We start from the raw sequence: 19,303 nt of genomic DNA, 5'->3' as shown, positions 1-19,303 counted from the left end.
CCTGGAAAAAGGAGGAATGTTTCCAGGAATTACTGGTTGAATGATTAATCAATCAATCAACCAGTAATCTCCCGGAAACATTCCTCCTTCGGCCGCACTAAACCTCGAGAGCCGAAACCTCAAAATAGGAAACAACCATTAGAATAATAACAGATAAATACAAAAAAAAAACAATTACGCATTTGGCTATACAAGTAATTATCATAATCATGTGTTTCAGACAGTCATCTTAAGTGTTAGGAGAAGATCTGATGTCTGACGCAGTGGCACATACGGGGCTCCTTTCCGTGATCGCAGTTCACTCCATGGAGGCAGTCTAACTTCCTGCTTAGGACAAGTATGTTCGTGACTCCGTATGAGGATAGACAATTCCTACAAAGAGGAAAACCCTTCTCAGTCCAAAGGTGGGGCTCATAGCTCAGTGATAGCCTTCGCCAGTCAGGAACGAGAGGAGTTTTCTTCCCCAAGGTATCAAAGGAACTCGGTTATCACTGGGGTAGGGGTGTTGAGAGGAGCAATGCCCCTTCCACTACCTCAACCACAAAAGACAGTTAGCTTTGACTGGTAGATGGCAGCTGATGATTCCAGAAGGTAAATGGACATCTTTTTCGCAACAAGTAGCGCAAAGCCTCTCTTCAAGAGATGCTGAATAACCTCTCAGTATGAAGTCATAGGGATTTTATGGCTTGAGTAAAATCTTCTTGTGTGGTTGTCTGAGAAGATCATGACATAGAGGGAGCTCCTTGGTAGCATTGAGAACAGATGTTGAAAGTTCAGAAACTATTCTGCCAGGTGCGACATCAAATCTGAGAGTCATCAACAGATCTGGATGCCCTTTCTTGTTAAGTAATCTTTTTACAAAACAAAAATGGAGGGGGGGGGGTGAGAATGAATCAACATCTATGTTGTCCTACTGTTGTTTGAAAGCCTCTTGCCAAGTGCTTGGGGAAATGGTACTGATGAGCAGTACATACGAAGAAGGATTGTCAATCAGAGACATAGCAGACAGGTCTACTGTTGGTGAAACCCACAAAGTTGGGACTCTATTGGGTACTTGACGATCCAAAGATCATTTGAAGCCAACTATCTGAGATCTAAGTCACTCTACTCAGATTGTCAGCAAGGCCATTTCTCTTGTCTTTTTCCACCTTAGCAATTCCCAAGCTAGTTGGCATAGGTGCTGTAAAGAAGTACCGCCTTGATTATTTACATAAGCCACTACTATGGTGTCGTCGCACCTCAACATCATGGGGTGTCATGAAAAGAGTTGCAGGAACTGTTGGAGGGCCTGAAAAGCTGCCCTCATTCCAGGAGCGTTTAAGTGGCAATGTCGCTAGGATTCGGACCGGAGTCCGGAGACCTGATGCCTCATGTGGGGCTCCCCCTTCTTTTGATGCGTCTATGAAGAGCTTCGATTCCGGGGTGAAGAGGGAAGATCTAACTCCTCACTGAAGATGTTGGCATGTGATGTTCACCCATTGGTCACCCGCCACTCCAAGGAGGACAGGTGGCCTATCAGATGGAGTCAGCGATGTGCTGGTAGAGTGACTAGTAGAAAGAAGGGGCTTCCCGCCTTCTTCAAAGGGCTTACCATCTTCTTCAGTTTCTCTTTTCTGCCCTCGGATGGAAAGACTTTTCCTCGTCTGATATAAAAAAACATTCATAGGTATACCACTTTTACGTTGGCTGCAGGAATGACACCTCGAGATTTATAACAACCCCAAGATTGCAGCCAAAATTGAGATGATGACTCGGTGTTGGAGAAGGGTAGTCTTCACGTCTGCTAGAATTAGCCTGACTCAGTGATAGAGAAGGGTTGTTCCCAAGTCTGCTAGAATTAGCCTGACTCAGTGCTGGAAAAGAGTTGTCCCCGAGTCTACTAAAATTAGCCAGTCATCCAAGTGTCTTTACAGATGAATGCCGTTCTCGTGAGTCCCGGTGACACTAGGGAAACCGGAGGTTCTGAGAACAGGTCGAAATACAGCCCCTTAAAATGGTATTTTAAATAATCTAGGATGATTCTTAAATACTTCCTTAAAGCTGGGCGAAATGGAATCTGGAAATAAATCTAAATTCCAGTGTTGTCATAAAGTCCTTAGGTCTGACTGCTTGTCCGAGTTTGTTCAACAAATGTTATCATTATCATTATTATTATTATTACTAGCCAAGCTACAACCCTAATTGGAAAAGCAAGATGATATAAGCCCAAGGGCTCCAACAAGGAAAAATAGCCCAGTAAGGAAAGGAAATAAGGAAATAAATAAATGATGAGAATAAATTAACAATATACAGTATGTCTAGAAACAGTAACAGCGTCAAAACAGATATGTCCTATATAAACTATTAACAACGTTAAAAACAGATATGTCATATATAAACTAAAAAAGACTTATGTCAGCCTGGTCAACATAAAAACATTTACTCCATCTTTTAACTTTTGAAGTTCTACTGATTCAACTACCCGATTAGGAAGATCATTCCACAACTTGGTAACAGCTGGAATAAAACTTCTAGAATACTGTGTAGTATTGAGCCTCATGATGGAGAAGGCCTGGCTATTAGAATTAACTGCCCGCCTAGTATTACGAACAGGATAGAATTGTCCAGGGAGATCTGAATGTAAAGGATGGTCAGAGTTATGAAAAATCTTATGCAACATGCATAATGAACTAATTGAACGACGATGCCAAAGATTAATATCTAGATCAGGTATAAGAAATTTAATAGACCGTAAGTTTCTGTCCAACAAATTAAGATGAGAATCAGCAGCTGAACACCAGACAGGAGAACAATACTCAAAATAAGGTAGAATGAAAGAATTAAAACACTTCTTCAGAATAGATTGATCATCGAAAATCTTGTAAGACTTTCTCAATAAGCCAATTTCTTGTGTAATTGAAGAAGACACAGACCTAATGTGTTTCTCAAAAGTGAATTTGCTGTCGAGAATCCCACCTAAAATTTTAAGAGAGTCATACAAATTTAAAAAAAAAAAACATTATCAATACTAAAATCCAGATGTTGAGGAGCTACCGTCCTTGACCTACTTACAAACATACTTTGAGTTTTGTTAGGATTCAACTTCATACCCCATAATTTGCGCCATGCACTAATTTTAGCAAAATCTCTATTAAGGGATTCACCAACCCCAGATCTACATTCAGGGGATGGAATTGATGCAAAGAGAGTAGCATCATCTGCATATGCAACAAGCTTGTTTTCTAGGCCAAAACACATGTCATGTGTATATAGTATGAAAAGTAATGGGCCAAGAACGCTACCCTGTGGAACACCAGATATCACATTCCTATACTCACTATGGTGCCCATCAACAACCACCCTTTGAGATCTATTACTTAAAAAATCAATAATAATGCTAAGAAACGACCCACCCACTCCCAACTGTTTGAGTTTGAAAACAAGGGCCTCATGATTAACACGGTCAAAGGCAGCACTAAAATCAAAGCCAATCATACGAACTTCCTGACCACAATCAAGGGATTTCTGTACAGCATTGGAGATTGTAAGAAGGGCATCACATACTCCAAGGCCTTTATGAAAACCAAATTGCAAACTAGGGAGTATATGATTACCTTCAGCAAACCTATTAAGACGTTTTGCCAGAAGACGTTCAAAAACTTTAGATAATATGGGAGTTATGGAAATTGGGCGGTAGGAAATTGGGCGGTAATAAGTGGGACTTGAGCTACCACAAACACATTTACAGAGAGGAGTAACATTACCAATTCTCCAGCAAGTGCTAAAAGCTCCTCTTCTTGCTAACTTGCACAAAATAACAGATAACTTTGGAGCTAAGAAATCTGCTGTCTTTATAAAAACAAAGGAAAAATACCATTTGGGTTTACACCTCCATAAGCATCAAGGTCCATCAACAGAGCTTTAATCTTACAAGATTGAAAAGCTAAACTAGTTAGTTTAGCCTCAGGAAAACAGGAATGAGGAAGTTCAAGTTTTTCATTACTCTGTTTACTGTGAAAAACATCAGCCAAAAGGGTTCCCTTTTCCTTTGGACAGCGAGTGACTGAGCCATCTGGTTTAAGTAAGGGAGGAACTGTTGCATCTACACCAAAGAGTGCAGACTGAAGGGCATACCACCATTTATGTTCCTGAGTTGTACCAGAAAGGGTTTCTTTTATGGTTAAATTGTACTCCTTTTCAGTTGAGGCATAAACTCTCTGAGCAAAAGCTCGAAGTTGGTATAGTTGTTCCAGGTCAAATCTGATCTGTTACCCTTCCAAAGATGATAGGCCTTCTGCTTCTCCAAATAAGCACGTCTACAATCATCATTAAACCACGGTTTGTCCTTCACTCGGTACCTTAGCACACGAGAAGGGATATGCCTATCAATTATGTTGACTAGTTTCTCATTCAAAGGGACAACAGGATCTACACTCCTATATAATTATGACCAATTCAAGCACAAAAGATCATGCAAAATCCCATTCCAGTCTGCTTGGGATTTCATATAAATTGTTCAGGGAGGAGAGGTTGATGACTGCTATTCAGCATCCAGATACCTTTTCTACAAGAAAGAATAGACTGTAGAAGCCTTGAGACCTTCTGTCGAACGTGTTCTCCTTTCCTGGGGAACGTGGTCGCGAGGTGGCATTCCCTCAGTCGTGACCATGTGATGTAATAATGCACTCTCCCTTTAATGACGTATGACCTATGTTGGATGTCCGTGCGAATGCTCGGGTTCACGTAGATTGTCGTAAGAGTGAGAAGCTCGCCCTCGCACCTCAACAGGTGGATGGGTATGCGATGATGCATATGTCTTTCTTGCTGAACCGTGGTCTATTCTGCCCAGGGGGTCAAGTCAAGTCACAATGTGGGGTTCATGACCACTCTTGTTCGCATAAGCCCTCGTCTTTTTTGTTCACCATGAGATTACCTACTCATGAGCTGGAGCTACGTGAGCATCACTCGTCAGTACTCCCGCATGAGTTTGGCAAGAGGTCCTGTGCGAGTCAGCACTAGGCTTTGCTACAGGGACTGGATGAATCCTGTTGGTTAGAGGAGTCATGTTGGTTGGATGGGTCATGGTTGAAGAGAGATGAGTACAGGTATTGATCGACTTACGACCTATGCGACTTATGACGATTCGACTTTACGACGATTTTTTCAGGGTGATGACGTCACAAGTCTATCGGGATTAGGACGAATATTTCCTTGAAAATAATCTATTTTCTTGAATAAAAATAAACTGATTTATCTTGGTAAATTATTTTTTTCTTTTATTGTTAATATTCAGTATCTATTTTCAGTAAAAAATACATTAAGAAAAGTCTGTCGAGTTCATATTATATGTCTGGTGACATCACATCACCGGTGGAAATCGACTGGGCAATACAGTGATTTCCTTGAAATAGCCTAACGATTAATATTAGTATTCCCATTATCGAACTATTAAGTGATGATACAAAGTATTTTGTGGGTCTGTATCGGTTGTCATGAGTACTACGTAGCGTAAATTTGACTGTACGCTAGATTTATTTAATATCTGATAATAGATCGATGTTTATCTAAAGAAAGTATACTAATAGGACAAATATCTTCTTGAAAATAATATATTTCCTTTTACATTATAAAAATGAAATACTTTTGCTGGGTAAGTTAGTATTTTCTTTTCATTTCTTGCAAGAAAAAAGAAAATGAATTTACATATTTGGCAAGTCATTCTTCGTAGAGTTTACGTTACGTGTCTTGTGACATCCTGTATCTAGCGGAAGCGTGCTGACAAACAGAATGATTTCCTTTCATTGTGTTACAAAGTAATCTTATTATAGCATTCCCATCATCAAAATACCCAGTAATGATATCAAGTGTTTTAGTGGTCTGTACAATTAGTTATGAGATTACAACTTACCGTAAATAGAAAAAAAAAAAAAGTCTGATGACGTCATATTTTTGGCGGAGGGTGAGAGGCAAATCAAGTGATTTCCTTCCGATGCGTTACTATGAGAGAGAGAGAGAGAGAGAGAGAGAGAGAGAGAGAGAGAGAGAGAGAGAGAGAGAGAGAGAGAGAGAGAGAGTGCATATTCCTTTTATAACTAATAATAAGGTTTATAAAATGAACTGTATGGGAAATGTGATACCCTATAATATATTGGTGCTGTTGTAATATTCATTATGAAGAGATTTAGAATGTCAAGAAAATGATATAAATCAGTGTTATTCGTACTATATGTGCGCATAATCGTAATACGGCAGCGGGACCTTCAGATCAGCTGATGCCAACCGAAAATGAATCAAAAGTATTTGTTGATTATTGATATGATCAAGAACTTGAAAAATGAAATATAAACTTGCTTTAATAAACCGAATTAAACACAATAATATCTAATGAAATATGAAGGCTTAATATTGAAATAAAAATTTAATACTGTATGAAACTTTAAAAATGAACTACCCGTATGGGATTGCAAAAGCGAGCGCACACACACACACAGAAAGAGCTACAACGATTTCGCATTATACCTAATGATAAGACGAACTGTATGTAAACTGATTTCCTGTAACCTATAGGCACTGATGTAATATTCATAATGAAGATATTTCTAATAAGTTTAAGAAATTATAAAAGAAAAAATATGCCATATGTATGTATGCCATATTTTGATACGGTAGGTAGTGTCACTTTCAGATCAGCTAATCATAACCAAAGGTGAAAAAAATTTTAAGTAATTTTCGATTGGCAAAATGCTTCCAAAATTAAAAAATGGAATAAAAAAAATGCATTACAGAGCATATGATATCCTATGAAACAGAATGGAATAATGATACACAGTAAGAATATATTGATAAAATGTGATTGAGATGATTGTCGAATGTAACGCATCATAATAAGTCTACAGAAACTTCAGTTTTTTTAGTTTGACATATGACGAATTCGACTTACGACGCATCTCTCGGTCCCTATCTCCGTCGTAAGTCGGCGACTACCTGTACTCTTAACTCTCTGGAGAGGTACAGCAGCTTCCACTAGCCTAAGTGCTCCCTCGTCGTCCTGTTCTGAGAACTGCGCTCCCAGGGGCTAGAGAAAGGCGTGGATGTAATCCAAGACCCTCTTCATGAATCCAAGACACTTCTCATCATCCCCGTGCGAAGGAGACCACTCAGGAGGAAACCTAACTCATAGGTGAGAAAGGTGCTCTACCTTGAGTAAAGCCAGACAATGCTTTGGACTTCGAAATCCCTCCGATGGCTCAGGTTGATGGAAAGCATCATCATCAGCATGCTGACAAGCAAAACTGAGGTCAAGCTATGGGTTGGCCGCATTTAGCTTTTCCGACGAAGAACTCCGAGGAGTACTGGAACAAAGCTGCTCTTGCACATGTCCCGAGGGAGCCTGTACAAGTGGTGACAAGATGGACGAGGAGACAGGACCAGGTAGGGACACTAGAGACTCTGTCGGTGCCCATTACCTTCAGTCTCTGGGAGGAAGACCAAGGCCAACCTCTGAGGAGGCTAGTGTGCCTCCTCTGTGACCCTGACTGGATGAACTCCAGCAAATAGCTACAGGATTGTGAACATTAAAATGTTCAAGAGCATGTACCTAGCGAAGTGAAGAGATCGCTCGAATATATTTCTATTATTGTTCGTAAACCTAAGTATGAGCTGATTCCATCCCCTAGGAAAAAAGAGGGTTAAAAGAATAACCTCAAATGGTTACATCTTGCGAGACTTGTTCTTTGAAGACATGCCGGAGTAACTGCGCTCCCAGGGGCTAGAGAAAGGCATGGATGAATCCAAGACCCTCTTCATGAGTCCAAGACACTTCTCATCATCCCCGTGCATAGGAGACCACTCAGGAGGAAAACACATAGGCGAGAAAGGTGCTTTACCTTGAGTAAAGCCAGACAATGCTTCGGACTTCGAAATCCCTCCGACGACTCAGGTTGATGGAGAGCATCGTCATCAGCGTGCTGACAAGCAAAACTGAGGTCAAGCTATGGGTTGGCCGCATTTAGCTTTTCCGACGAAAAACTCCGAGGAGTACTGGAACAAAGCTGCTCTTGCACATGTCCCGAGGGAGCCTGTACAAGTGGTGACAAGATGGACGAGGAGACAAGACCAGGTAGGGACACTAGAGACTCTGTCGGTGCCCATTACCTTCAGTCTCTGGGAGGAAGACCAAGGCCAACCTCTGAGGAGGCTAGTGTGCCTCCTATGCGACCCTAACTGGATGAACTCCAGCAAATAGCTATAGCATTGTGAACATTAAAATGTTCATGAGCATGTACCTAGCGAAGCGAAGAGATCGCTCGAATATATTTCTATTATTGTTCGTAAACGTAAGCATGAGCTGATTCCATCCCCTAGGAAAAAAAGAGGGTTAAAAGAATAACCTCAAATGGTTACATCTTGCGAGACTTGTTCTTTGAAGACATGCTGGAGTGAGGTGGATATTACAGGGGAACGGAGCATGAAACCATGCAAATGTTTCAATTAGTTTTCTAATCCGTAGAGAAGTTCGACATAATAACACCGAAGGATTATGTTTCCGGAGCCTCATTCCCTACCAAACGGATGAGGCAGACACAAGCAATTGGAAAGCATTCTTATATGCGGCAATCGTTGGGTAGGACAATGTCTAACAAGACTTGTGCAATAGTGGCATGCGGCAGCAGCAAGTGATAAGGAGACATTCCAAATTGCGGCAATAACTTCTGAGGGTTTCGTCTGATGAAACTCGACGTGCATTTCTATGTTTCTACCTTCCAGTAATACACGAGTAGTAATAGTAGTAGTAGTTAGGCGAATGTTCGCGTGTCAAACGTTTGCGGGCACTGACAAGAACAGTTGAAACGATGTGGAAGCTTGCGCATCTGCATGCGCAGGCAGCTTAAATGTATGTGTATGATAACTCTCTTTTGTATAGCTTTATAGCGAGCAAAAGCTCATATAGTTACAGGTTACTTAAGAAGACAAAGTACTAACAAGATGTATCACATCGGAAGAATTTGCGCCATTCTTACTGTAATTATATGCTATATAACATGTCCAAAGTGGGTGAGTGAGGCATTAAGCTCGTAGGATGGTGAGAGTTCTGCACCTCTTCTACAGTTAGCGAGTGTTTGGTTAGGTGCATAGAAAAGTGTGTGCGCCGAACTCCTTCAATTGTGTGTCGTGGTGAAGCTCTGCAGGCTATCGAGGTAGCGGGACTTGTGGCAATAGTAGATTGAAGTTCTGCTTGCTGTTGAAGTAGCGTGCATAATTGCGTTGATGAGGTAGTATTGCCCTTGTTCTGGACAAAAGAATCTAGATGAAGAGATTAGTTCTAGACAAAAGTCTATATGAAGACTCGCTCAAAAACTATATGAATTGACTTGCTGGAGAGAGCAATGAGCATAGCCATAGAGTGCGCATCTAGATGAAGAGTATTGCTGCAGAGATAGCTTGTGCATGCTATTATGCATTCTGAGTAGAGCTGAAGTCTCTCGCTAGGAAGCAATGCACTAGATGAAGAGTATCGCTCCAGCAATAGCACATGTGGGCTATTGTGCATGAATAGTAGAGGCTCGTAGATCGTAGCACTCTCATTGTTCTACTGCCAAAGAACAGAAATTTCTCCATCGCATACGATGTTGTTGTGTTGCAAGGTACAATGTCAGCAATAGTGACTAAGAGTTAAAGCCTACGAGACTCATCGATGGAACACGGTGACCGCAAGAGTTCCTACAGGAGGCTGCTAACGAGACTCGTTTTGTACCCTGAGGGTACAGAGGAATGGCCATCTCTCCTGCAGGCGGGAAAGGCGACCAACCCATGTAGCTTGGTGGAGGTTAACTTTCCCTCAGAAGGGAAATTGTTTAGCATCTGGAGGCAGACCTCCTGGCAGCACGCTTTTCTTCCCATCAACGAGCTGAGCTCAAGTTGAAAGTAGGCATTGTCACAAGTAATAACAAAATATTGAAGACATTGAGGTTATGTCAATGACTTCTTCTGCGGCCATCGCTTGAGTACTACACATTACGTCAGCTTTGATTGGCGCCTCATAAGCAATGATTATGCTATTTGTTGTTTTCGACTTTGTCGTTGCAGGAAAGGAGGGGGAGACTACTAGCAAAGAGACCGTTGAACTTAGAAGAGGGTACCCATACCTAGGACCCGCCAGGCAAGATGGCATCAACCCCCTCTGGCGCCCATGAATCATGCCGCCAAAGCCTACCACGCCTTGGATCAGTTTGAAGATAGCCACGACTATCGACTAACGGCTAACGTCCTTTCCCGTTTGTGCCTGTTATAGAAAGATAAGAACTTATATTTTTGTTGCAATGTTAATGTAACTTACATTGGTCTCCCTTTGCTGATAGTCTCGTGAACGCCCTAACCAAGATGTGTATTAAATACCTGTAAGAGCACTCATTCAGTATCCATTTAAGAAGATTGACTTTTAATGACTTTTGTCGCTACCACTGATGATTTATTTGTTGAAAGTGCTCCATGAACTTTGTACTTTTTAATTCAAATACAAATATTTGCCCATGATTTGGGACAAATAAATGGTGGCGCGCTAGTGGGATTTCTTTCAACTAAGTGAACTGAAATTATGAAATTACAACACGAGTGTTCCGGAGCAAGATAATATTTTTATCGAACTGGAGGAGACCGTCGGAGGCATACATCATGTCGTAAGGCCGCAAGGAGAACCTGTATATATTAGAACATCGGCGGGCGCAAAGAGACCAGCACTAAAGGGAGTTTACCAAAACAGCCTTCACTAGAAGATGGGTTCGAACCCCGGGCTGGAGGGAAAGGATGATACAGCAAATACGAAACATTTCTCAGTTTTGTGGAAGCAGTGACGTCGGAGCAGTGTTGGACCGATCGTCAAAAAATCGCTTTGGCGAAACAGAGAAGTCGAGGACATGCCCATAGGAAATACAGGAGAGATCTCAAATTCGTCAAACCCAGGTCATGGGCACATCTGAAAATACACCTACAACGGAGGTTAGGCTTAAGTACCGCCAGATTACATGAACATTTATGTAACTATGTTCCTGTCCATAAGGAAGAAGCCAGGAGGAGTTTTGTGAATCAGTCACCCACGGAGGACCTGCAGGGAGGAGACCTTAGCCCCCTTCCGTCGAGACGAGCGGGTCGAAACAGACGGCGGCCAAGGGAGGGAATTGTATGGAAACATACCCAGTCCTCGAGAGGATAACACGACAATGTTCCTGTTGGAAGAGAAGACGGTACGCCCTCATGTACACCTAAAATTGCCGTTTTGGTCAGTTCCCCGTCGCGGGAGCATCAGCATCGAAACTCGCCGTCTGAAATGGCGACCCAGGACCCTAATATGGACCCTATCTACAGCAGTTGGAGTATGTCTAATTACCCTAACCATAGAGAATTTCGTCGTCGAAGCAGCAGCAGCGGGAGCATTGATAGAAATGCCGCGCCCACAAAGGTCAAGGACAATCCCAAAAATTGGAAGAGGTCCGAGACAGCAACTGTAGGACGAGGGACCTAAGGCGACCCACACATAAGTTAAGTAACATGGTACAAAATCTGTAGTTTTATGATTGACTAATATGTTTCGAGATTTTGTAAAAGTGTGTAGAGAAACGAAGCTATCATTCCGTTTTCTTTACGTAATGTAAAAGTTGATGACAGAACACTAGTTTTGATTGAAGAAAGTAACTAGTCGAATAAAAAGTTTTCAGTGTTAAAGCTTCGAGTAAAGATTAACTTTTCTTTTCACAAAAGAAGAAAATCAGATTGATTTTGTTGCTGTGTGGTTACATGAGAAATTGTTTTTTATGCTGTATGAACTATAAGTTTTCATTGCATAGTTTATTTGGTTTATAGTAGTTTAAGTTTGTTTTTTGAGACCTTCATTGTCAAACATGTTAAATGTGTTTCTTGAAAAGGAAGTAGAGTCACACGTTGAGATAATTCTGTTAGCAATAATAGGTTATTTAATTCAGGAGAAGAAATGTAAGTTTGTAAATTCAGTGTTAAGACGTAATTTATGAAGTTCTTTATGATGTCCCTTTTGAGTGTGTGCTTGGTAAAATTATGGAGAAAGAAATGTAAATTAAGTACATTGGTAATTTGGGAAATTCGAGTCACAATGTTTGTTCTTACGTCATACTCTGTATTGTCGATCAGTAGCCTACTTAGATCATTATGAAAAGTATTAAAAGAAAAAGTTAAGCTATTGTTTGTCAGTTTTAGTCTGAGATTATCCTAAATAATGAAGATTCGTTTGTTCACATGATAACAGAAGTGAGTTCAGTTGTCAACAGTTGTTAAGTAATTAATAATGTCACATAGGAGACTTAAAAATTTTGCGTTTACGTTTCTTTTAGTTGCAGTGTGTCATAAGTGATTTGTTTACCAGTGTTCGGTCTGATTGATGACACCGAGCATTGTCAACAAATTATTTTGAGAAAGTGATGTTAAATGATTTAGCAGGGAGCATGAATGTGTTGTGTTAAAAGGCCGGCCATAAGCGAAAATGGGTAAAGCAAATGATGATGTGTGAATTCCCTGAGCAGGCATTATGATGTTACAGTCACTGCTTAAAAGCACGTCTTGAATACGTTGTTTTTTTTTTTTTTTTTTTTTTTTTTTTTTTTTTTTTTTTTTTTTTTTTGTATTGGAAAAAAATCTAAGATTTTGACAAGTAATGTAATTTCTTTTTGCTTAAAGGTCAGAATTAAATCTGTTTTCTAACTCAGTGTAGGGTTGTGTGTTTTGGGAAAATCGTTACAAGTGAACAAAAACAGATTGTTTTCAGGTAATAATTGGCAACATGATATAGAGAAGAGAATTTGAGTTCTTATGTTTGTCAGTTCCAGTTAACTTGCGAGAACAAATAACTAATGTGAAAAATTTGAGAAATGGCGAACAAGTTGCCATAGATTTTCATTTGTTTGTGGCAAGGAATAAAGTAAATGATTGGAATGATTGTAAAACCAGATATTTGTGACACGGTAATTTTAGCAGTAATGTTAAAAGATTTGATAGGCTAACATGTGACCCAGGCGAACTAGACACCATGTCAGTATAAGCCTTGATAGGTGCCCTGTGTGTCGGAGCATAGCTTAGTCAAGCAATAAACTCTGATTCATGTAATGAGTTCTTTTACTTATTTTTGAGTATCGAGGGAATCATATCAACAAAACAAACTTTGGGTTAAAAAGTTATCATAAGTAGCCATACCGTTGCCTTTCTTAGTTAATTAATGTCTGATAAGAAAAAGTTATGTTTTATGTCAGATTGTGTTAAAGAAAAAAGGATATGTTTTTGGTGTCAAAGTATAACGTAAAAGGTGGATTTGATTGTAATTAAGTGATTTGGTGTTTTAATGGCTTTGTGTACGTTCAAAGACCAATAAGAGGCTAGTTAATTACCCTTCAGAATTATGTAAGTCTCAGTGACTTTTCTCAAAGATCAAACGAGACTCTTTATATGTACGTGAAGTTTCTGTTTTGTTTTCTTTTTCTGTTTGTGTAGTTTGTTTATGCCGTAATGCCTGTTTTGTGTATAAATTAAGGACGTAATTGTAAGATTTTGAGCTCAGTCTGTTCTTTTGGTTTCAGTATTTTTTGCACACTATGTTCTTTTAGTTTTCTTTTTCTGATGTTTTTAGCCTTAAGTTCTTTGCTCGCTAAGAAATGCAAGAAAGATGCGAGGTAGAAATGTTTTGGTGATTGTTGGAGAGTTTGGGTCAGCAGAATTCGACCCATGTGAGTCCCTGTGCGTAAATGTATGAGGCGAGAGAGAGAGAGAGAGAGAGAGAGAGAGAGAGAGAGAGAGAGAGAGAGAGAGAGAGAGAGAGAGAGAGAGAGAGAGAGACTTTCTGTACTTGGGCATTGACATGCCCTTAGAGTTTTTGATGTCCCTAGTTGTGAGTTGGCAGGTACTGATTGAAACTTGGGAATTTGGACATTCCTGTTGTGGATGTTGAAGAATTGTTTTCTTTTTTCACCGTCTGGTTGGACTGGTGTTCTGTTTTGATGCTATTTTCATGCCCTACCTGACCCTTGTGGAGGGGAAGAGAGGAGGCCAGATTCTTATGCTGGCGAACCCTTTCTTAGGAGAGGTTACTTTGTTGCCTTCAAGTAAGATGCTTTGAGGAAGACCGCCGCCAGAGTTCATGCAATGAATGCGGAGGTTGGGGAAACACTCCCACCCAAGGAGTGGTTCCGGGGATCCCAGGCATGCCTTACTTGATACAGAGTATAGGCATAGCTCAAAGGAGTAGTTGTAATGGTACCATTTTGTTGTTTTTTTTTTGCATGGATATCTGCAGAAGTGTTCCGAGTGGAGGAACAGAGCTTTGTTTAACTATGATACTTTTTGTAAGTATGATACAGTTAGTTAACTGTTGATGGTGATGCGCATTAATTAATTATTGATACAGCTGTTTTAAGATGTTAGGTAATGTTTTGTCGTGTTTTAAGATATTGGATAATATTTTATCATGTTTTAAAAGAAATCAGGTGATGATCTTTTCTTGTGGATTCTTTACATATTATGACCATATTTAATAGCTATTATTGTCAATGTTTAATAATAACTGTAGTGGATCCAGGCATACCCAGGAGATACGAAAGTATCTATGGAAAAAGAATATTTAGGATATGTGCACAAGTGTTGATTTTCTGAGAAATTGTTTTATTGTGTGAAACTTTTCTTTTAGGTAATTTGAGTTTTTTTTTGCTAGCAACTATCGACAGAGTGTAGGCTTGACATATGAGGGCATTAATTCTTTTTGTATGGTGACTGCATCCACTAATGGACAGTAGGATTTAGAAAAGTTAAGGACAGTATCTTTAAACACAAAGGTTACTTTCGGTTGTATACATTGTAACTTTGCAGTCACTGTCCTCTGTTATATGTTCTCTTGATAAATCATACAGTATCCATACATGTTCATATGTAAAGTATGTATATCATGAATACAGACATGTGTAGTGTTGATTGATGATTAATTCCCTTTTTTAATTAACTTTAACATACGTTCGCTGATAAAGAGCATTTTTGTATGATTTGTTTTAATGATGGAAGTCTCTGTTTCAGATTTCATTTGCTAATATGTAACCTTTGAGTATTTTGGTTCTTGATTTTCAAATATTCATGTTGTTTCTTATGTATTAATATTGTTACAGTTCCTAATTTCTCACGGTAAAATGCACAACTACTATTATGATATGTTAAACTTGCTCGGTTCAGATTTTGTAGTTTGGTTGCTAATTATTTTTCTTTTATGAGAATTTGGATTTATGTGTACTCGAAGCGAAACACAGCAGAACAGTCACGTTTGGGGTTTTGTTTGTTTATGAGAAGTATCAGGCAAAGTAAATTATGTTTCTGACACTCAGAATTTCTTGGGGCTTGAATTAAAAGAAAAATTTGTAGTAATTCTTTTCTTTGGAACCTACCACAGTTCCAGGAGAAACTGTAACTTGGTAGGGGGGGGGGGATTTGTCACAAGTAATAACGAAATATTGAAGAAATTGAGGTTATGTCGATGACCTCTTCTGCTGCCTTCACTCGAGTACTAGACATTACGTCAGCTTTGATTGGCGCCTCATAAGCGATGATTAGGCCATTTGTTGCTTTCGACTTTGTCGTTGCAGGAAAGGAGGGCGGAGACTACTAGCAAAGAGACCGTTGAACTTAGAAGAGGGTACCCATACCTAGGACCCGCCAGGCAAGATGGCATCAACCCCCTCTGGCGCCCATAAATCACGCCGCCCAAAGCCTACCACGCCTTGGATCAGTTTGAAGATAGCCACGACTATCGACTAACGACCTTTCCCGTTTGTGCCAGTTATAGAAAGATAAGAACTTATATTTTTGTTGCAATGTTGACGTAACTTATATTGGTCTCCCTTTGCTGATAGTCTCGTAAATGCCCTAACCAAGATGTGTATTAAATACTTGTAAGAGCACTCATTCAGTATCCATTTAAGAAGATTGACTTTTAATGACTTTTGTCGCTACCACTGATGATTTATTTGTTGAAAGTGCTCCATGAACTTTGTACTTTCTAATTCAAATACAAGTAGTTGAAAGAACAGAATTGCATCTGTCTTATCCCTGTCTCCTTGATTTATGTTTAACAAATATTTGCCCGTGATTTGGGACAGCATCGAGAGTTGCCTACAACGATGACACTGCTTCTGAAGTTAGAGTTACTGGGTCACCCTCCTACTCCAACGTTAGAAGGAACGGGGGAGACCGTGACGATTGACTCACGCTAGTCGTCGTGTTCCTGACATCCTCCGGTCACGCGTCGTCTGAGTGAATGTCTAAGATCACTGAATACATTGACCTCACTGGCGATGTATCACAGCTACACCCAGCCTACGCATTACCTCGTTCTGACAAACCGAGTTCCAAGGGGTGAGAGAATGGCATAGACAAATCCAAAACCCTTCTCATCAACCTGCGCGAAGGAGATCACTCAGGAGAAGACCTAACCCACGAGCGAGAAAGGTGTTCCTTGAGACGAGCAGGAGATAACTCAGGAGAAAACCAAACCTGTGAATGGGAAAGGCATTCCCTGAGAGAAGCAGGAGACCACTTGGGAGGAAAACAAACCAGTGAATAGGAAAGGTGTCCCCTGAGAGGAGCAGGAACATGCTTCAGACTTTGAACTCCCTCCGCCAGCGGAGCTAACACAGAACGAGAGAATGTGCCACTGTTAGCGTGCTGGGAAGGAAGACCGAGGTTGAGCTCAAGGTCGGCCGCAATTAGCCTTCTCGGAGAAGATGATGGCAGTGCAGGAGTACGCCATCAAGAAGGAGCGACTTCCCTGAGGAGGAGGGCAGCATCGCTTTGCTAGGGGAATCAGCAGAGTCCTCCAGTCCCCAGGATTAACCCGATCAGGCACAGGGAGTGAGGGTCAGCCTCGACAGGAGACATGAAGAAGCCAAACATATGCGACACACGTCCAGGACAAGTCCATATGCCAACCTAAAACAGCAACACTCACCTGAAAAAAAGAAAAAGCAAAAAAACATCAAAAAATTACTCAAAGGCCAGTCAAAAAGGTTAAGCGGTAGAGATAGACAACATCCGCCAGAAGTAAAAAGGAACGATAGAACACAGTGTGTGTGTGTGTGTGTGTGTGAGCAGGGTAGCCAGTACTACCCACCCCCCACTAACTAGTGGTGGGGTAGTTATACCTTGCTACAAGTCTTATGGCTAGTCTTCAAGCTTTGCCGAAAGTATATTCCTTAATAAAGAGCAAAAGAGTTTGTAGTATTGTCAGATCAACTTTTGTTTAGGGTTTTATGGGAGGAGTTAGATTACGTCTGTACACCACCAAGCAGAAATAAAAAGTGACAGTTGTTTACTAGTGGTGGTGTGAGTGTGGTGGTGGGTTGCCCACACTATCCCCCTCCACTAATTAGTGGAGGGTAGTTACACCTCGCAAAATCGTAACGGTTGGTTTTCAGTTAACGCCGAAATAATACTCCTATGTAAAGAGAATAAGGTTTGTATCTAGTGCTGGAACAAATCTAATTTACTTATTCAAACCAAATCCTTCAGGCCAGCTTTATAAGTACTGGGAATGTTAACTTGGTGATCTTGTGAACTATTGCCCAATAATAAAAATTGCTGATTTCTCACAAACAAGTCAATTGATTAGCTTCTGAGAATCTCAAAACCTCCATAAACAACCATCACTATTTAAGAGGATAAAAATATCCAAATCCTACGCCAAAGAAATATTTTAAAGATCAAAATAATTCAAGGAAAATTATTTAAGGAATGCCAAAGGCTATTAAGACAGGTTATGCAATAGTAATATGAGAGAATCTTTGAAGTGTTAGAATGGTGCTCTCTGATATCAGAAGATCAATAGGAGAGCAAAATATGTAAACATAGCCATTTTTTCTACAGAACTATGAAAGATAAGGCTAAATATTTCAAGTACTGAATTCCATAAAATGTACTTAGAGAAGGCCTATTCTGATAACACATTACTTTTCTAAATTATGGTTCAATATAAGTTGATTTACCAAATTCCCCTACTACTAGAAAATAAATTCATTAAGTAAATCTGCATATAAATAAAATACACACACCTGAGGATCTGTTGTGGGCTACGGGACAGCCTTTTCTTAAACTTATGCAGAAGTACATCCCCATGATAGGCAACATCTTTTTCATAAACACCATCTCCTTTTCCATCTCCTACAGCACCTTCCTGTGAGATAATAAATACAAATATCTATGAGTACTGTATATGCCTTTTTTATATTCATCATCATCTTACAAAAGCAGTAAAAGAAGTTTAGACTTTTTGGCAATACAATTGGCCCTTCCTTCTGTGGATATTTAGAATTATAATAATAAAATTTCTTATTTCTATACCCACCATTTGTTCTGACATGAAACAAACCCTTGTTCTTTTACTAGGAGATTCATCATTGTGAGCTGGTGTTCAGACTATAAAAAATTTTACCTAGGTGGCAGCATACACTAGGTGGAAGGGGGGGGGGGGGAGCAGCAGGGGAGTAGTTTTGCAACATGGCTGCAAACTCACTTGGATAACCACTTCTTGATTAGCCTCAGAAGAGTGCATATGTGCTATGCTGCCTCTCCATTTTTCTGTTTCTGGCTGTTCAAACTTTGTTTCTATTATCGTTTTGGGGATGATTACACCCTTTTCTGAGAAAACAGTTTGTAGCTCTGTCCGGTCATGACCGGCTGTGCTTGTGACACATTCTGTTCCTTCTTAGTGAAGGATCCTCATAAGCATTGTCCGTCATGCAGAAAATGCTCCTGCAAGAGGAATCTCCCTGTGATAAGTGTCTGGACAGCCATCCTCCCTGTGGGAACAGTTCAGCCAAAAATGAATGAAGTCAGAAATTCTCCAGGAGGTTCTTCTTCTGTGGTAACCACCTATCTCCTGTCTCTGCTTGTTCATTCTCCTCTGGAGGATGAATGAGTAAGAGGGAAATGCCTTTTCTCCCGCTCTAATTTTTGGGTCTGGGAAGCCTGTTGCTTCTTTGAAAAGCAATGGCGCCTTTCTCTCATTAGTCTTTAATTACTAGAAGAGCCAATTGCTTGCCCTGTGAAGCAATGGCACCTTCCTCCCATAAAAAATCCTCCATTGATGCTTTTCATGAGCTATAACCTTCCTTGGGACTTTCGGGTACTCCTTCGAAGGATTGGCTTCTGAAGGAATTGAAGCACGGCGCACAGCAGTGCCTAGGACCATCCCCTTCTCATACCAAAAAAAAGGTTTCCCTTCTCTTCAGGCCTGTGCCCCAAACCTCTTCTTCTCCGCAGTGCCTCATACAGAGGT

The 19,303-nt window shown here is 40.3% G+C and overlaps 1 protein-coding gene across 1 annotated transcript in view; it reads right to left on the bottom strand.

The window, feature by feature from the left end:
• Nucleotides 1-17,839: 17,839 nt before the first annotated feature.
• Nucleotides 17,840-19,303, bottom strand: part of trus (programmed cell death 2 like trus) — a 408,837-nt gene continuing 407,373 nt past the window's right edge. Inside the window, 2 exon segments of the mRNA XM_068382532.1 lie at nucleotides 17,840-17,894; nucleotides 18,078-18,199. Of these exon segments, the coding sequence (XP_068238633.1) occupies nucleotides 17,840-17,894; nucleotides 18,078-18,199 (177 nt within the window).

This window comes from Palaemon carinicauda, chromosome 11 (genome assembly GCF_036898095.1).
Source record: "Palaemon carinicauda isolate YSFRI2023 chromosome 11, ASM3689809v2, whole genome shotgun sequence".
Taxonomy (NCBI): domain Eukaryota; kingdom Metazoa; phylum Arthropoda; class Malacostraca; order Decapoda; family Palaemonidae; genus Palaemon; species Palaemon carinicauda.
This window is presented reverse-complemented; position numbering and strand designations above follow the sequence as displayed.